This window comes from Haliotis cracherodii, unplaced genomic scaffold (genome assembly GCF_022045235.1).
Source record: "Haliotis cracherodii isolate W230 unplaced genomic scaffold, xgHalCrac1.p SCAF_9, whole genome shotgun sequence".
Classification (NCBI taxonomy): domain Eukaryota; kingdom Metazoa; phylum Mollusca; class Gastropoda; order Lepetellida; family Haliotidae; genus Haliotis; species Haliotis cracherodii.
Window position 1 is genome coordinate 30,932,093 of NW_027266343.1, and position 3,649 is coordinate 30,935,741.

Genomic DNA, 3,649 nt, shown 5'->3' on the forward strand with positions numbered 1-3,649 from the left:
ATACAATATTTCCAATTTCGAAGTACAGTAGAGATCTCAATCACAGAGATGAATATATGCTTATAATTATAGATGATTGTACTATTAAATGATGATGATGATGTGGCTTGTATTATGTAAAGACTGATGAAAAATATTACAAAAAGGTTGTTATGCTCTTTTGATTCGAACCCACAACTTGTAATTAACACAACTCAAAAAGTAAATTCAGAAGTTCTCTGTAAAAACTTACTCCCCTTTAATAGCGGATCAGAGGGGTGTTTCCTTGTTTCGTTTTGTAAATATGTCACATCGTATGACGGTCTCCACGTATTGACAGACATAACCGTGGACTGTAACATTTACACTACTTTACACTGGCAGGAGAAAGGAAACGGTATCCCCGAAAGCTGAAGCGGTAAGATTATGTTGTCGTGTTAGAGTTATTTTCCAGGTGCTTCTTTCATTGTACATATGTGCTTGTGTTCGCCGTTCGCTGTTCAGTGATCTTTTATGCCCAATGGAATCTGTTTTAGCAGATAACCGAGACTGGTTATACTCAGGCGTTGATGTTTGAATTTATCAAATTTGAGTCGATCCATGACTAATGACTGATAAAGGTTCATGTGGCGCGACGCACAATTCATTCCGCTGAAAAACTCATGAAACCAATACAAGACTAAATTGATACTTGTCCTGAATACATTAGTTTCAAATTAACTTCTGAGTGTATATCAACAACATACATGTATATATCTATGCATTATGTTCATATTAAATTAATTTAATGATACATGTAATTCATGTTTGTGAACTAAATCGTTCTGTGGATGTTACTTTGGTGTAATTTTGAAATTCCTGTTACTTAAAACATGTTAATATAGTTCTGTTTGCTCCACAGAACAATGAACGGGAAACTGAGAGGACTGTTCCGGAGGCAACATACACATGAACCCATCACTGTGGATCAAATTAAGTTTGAAGCACTGAAAACTCTCATTGGCGAAGATAAGCTAATGCGTTATTGTGATGTTCAGAGTGTTTCAGTAACGCAAAGACGGATCAGTTTTACCAGGAACAACCATGAAGTCCAAGACATACTTCAACGAATCCAGGGGATCTTACAGGATGAACTTAGTGTTGATGAAGCTGACCATGTTAAAGTGGAAGCAGCGACTCAAGATGCTCTTGTTGACAACGTTTATATAAAGTACCTCAAGACGCAGAACAAAATTGTCATTTTTGCGTCCGAATGGGAGTTACTCCACAGAACAAAAAGACGAATACAAAAACACTTTGGCCAGTATAGAAATTCACATGGGCTCATGAGGTTTAGAGAACCAGATGTCGCATTTCCAGAGGTTCAAGGATTCACAATGAGGGGTAAACTACTGACAATCAAAACATACAAAGCCGCATTGGACAGTCTGCCAGTTGATGTTATCGTCAATCCTACAAACGAAACTCTTATGCAAGGGAATGATCCATGTCCTGAAGATGCTGTGCATGGAAGAAATCTTTTTGAAATCTTTAAGAAGAAATCACCTATTCCAGTCACAGACATGACGGTAACATGTCGTGGTGATGACAGAGGGACTTTAGTTATTTATTGCCATGGTTTGTCATCAACGACGGCAGCTACCAAATATCTGGAGAACCTGCACAGTACCATTCTCAGATGTCTTTGTGAAGTTTGGAATAGAAGTTGTACTTCGATTGCTATTCCAGTCATTACATCAGGTACATTAGAACACACGTTTTTCCTGTGTGTCCTATTCTCTCATACTGTTCTTCTCATAATTACTGTTCTTTCCTTAGTGAGTGAGTGAGTTTGGTTTTACGCCGCTTTTAGCAATATTCCAGCAATACCACGGCGGGGAACACCAGAAATGGGCTTCACACATTGTACCCATGTCGGGATTCGAACCCGGGTCTTCGGCGTGACAAGCGAAAGCTTTAACCACTAGGCTACCCGACCGCCCCTCTTTCCTTAGCCTTTATGGGGACAGTTGGTAGAAATCATCAATTTACAACGGATGCAAAATCATGTGACGCTTTATTATTTTTCCATAGAAACCTACAAAGAATAAATACTTGGAATATCGTTTACAGTGCAATAGCCCTTTTGTATGTTAAGGTGTTATGCTCGCATTAATTAGCAGTCCTAATCGATCTGATTCAAGTCACTCAAAAAAAACCACTTCACTTGTCAATATAGCCTTACATGGTTATCCTAACCAGATAGAGACGATTTCTAATTCCAGTGCAGAAATTACAAATTAATCACTATTGAGACTTGAATGCACAAAATCATTATAAAAAGGAATTTCCTTCAACATAGAAATAATACTGGTTACTGATTTATCCCCAAAGCAATGTTGAGTTTTCTCGCTCATTTATGATTACTTGATTACATTTCAGCTGTCATGGTTACCTCAGCGCGCCAGTGTGCTGAGACCTACGTGCGTGCTGTTAAAAGTTTTGACGAGAATGTTATTGGGGGTAGCCTGCGAGAGGTCCACTTTGTTGACTCCAGTGACACGACCGTGAGACTATTTGAAAATGAGTTGAAGTCAGGATGGTCGATGTTTCCAACTGAAAAGATACTAGAGAGAGATAAACAAGTCATCTCTGCATATTTGAAAACTTGAAGGATACGACATACAATATATGTTCTATGTTTCATAGTAGCATGTAAATGCTTTGAACACATTTTCTGTAAGAAGAGTTTAAACTTTCTGCCAATATCCATGAAAAGATATGTATAGATTAATAACTTGCGTGAACTGAATGAATTTAATGAACTGCGTGACAAAACGCAATGTTGTTACGGTGAAGTATTTTAAATCTTCTACGATTTGTTCCAGTATGCTGAGCGAAGGAGAATAAATGGTTAAATGTTTTGCAATATTTAATAAAACAAGAATAAACAATATGACAAATCATAAGTTTGATCATGAGTCAACGGGTACTGTAAACGCTTTCTTTGGATTCAAGTGACAACTACCTCGATGTGATTGGCGTGTGACAAATGATATGAGTGTTCTTTACCGTTGTCACGTCAAGAAACTGAAACGTCAAGCAGGGGGTATTGGCGAGCCCTACTGATAAGGAAGCCCTACAAGAGACCGATCATCACCCGACCATTAACCCTGATCCACTGTACTTGCTGACAACACTTGACAGATTTTACTTTCACCGTGAGTATAAGGTTTCTTTAGTTAGTCCATTACTGTGTCATAAAGCCTCAAGTTGGATACCATTTTACAGAATACTCAATCACATATAAGCTTGGCTGAACTTCAAGGGATTGACATAACCATCAGTAAATCGAATCCAAATCTTCAAGTAGCTGCATCTACAACAGGTGTTGGAGAGATGTGTTCAAAAGAATGTGTGCCAACCGTCATACATAAAGAGGGAAAGAGAGGGCCTTCAGTTATACTGACATCAACTGATTCAGAGTCAAAGCAAAATGAAAGTTGGTTGGTTGTTTTACGACGCACTCAGCAATATTCCAGCTATATGACAGCGGTCTGTAAATAATCGAGTCTGGACCAGACAATCCAGTGATAGATATCATGTGCATCGATCCACGCAGTTGGGATCAATGACATGCTTCAACCAAGTCAGCGAGCTTGACCACCCGATCTCGTTAATGGCCTCTTAC

General features: G+C 38.6%; 1 protein-coding gene across 1 annotated transcript; it reads left to right on the top strand.

Moving 5' to 3' along the window:
* Positions 1–261: 261 nt before the first annotated feature.
* Positions 262–2,854, top strand: LOC139453181 (uncharacterized). The gene is made up of 3 exons (XM_071234811.1): positions 262–397; positions 881–1,719; positions 2,401–2,854. The coding sequence occupies exons 2-3, from the start codon at positions 885–887 to the stop codon at positions 2,628–2,630; spliced, it is 1,065 nt and encodes a 354-aa protein (XP_071090912.1). The 5' UTR covers positions 262–397; positions 881–884; the 3' UTR covers positions 2,631–2,854.
* Positions 2,855–3,649: the final 795 nt, after the last annotated feature.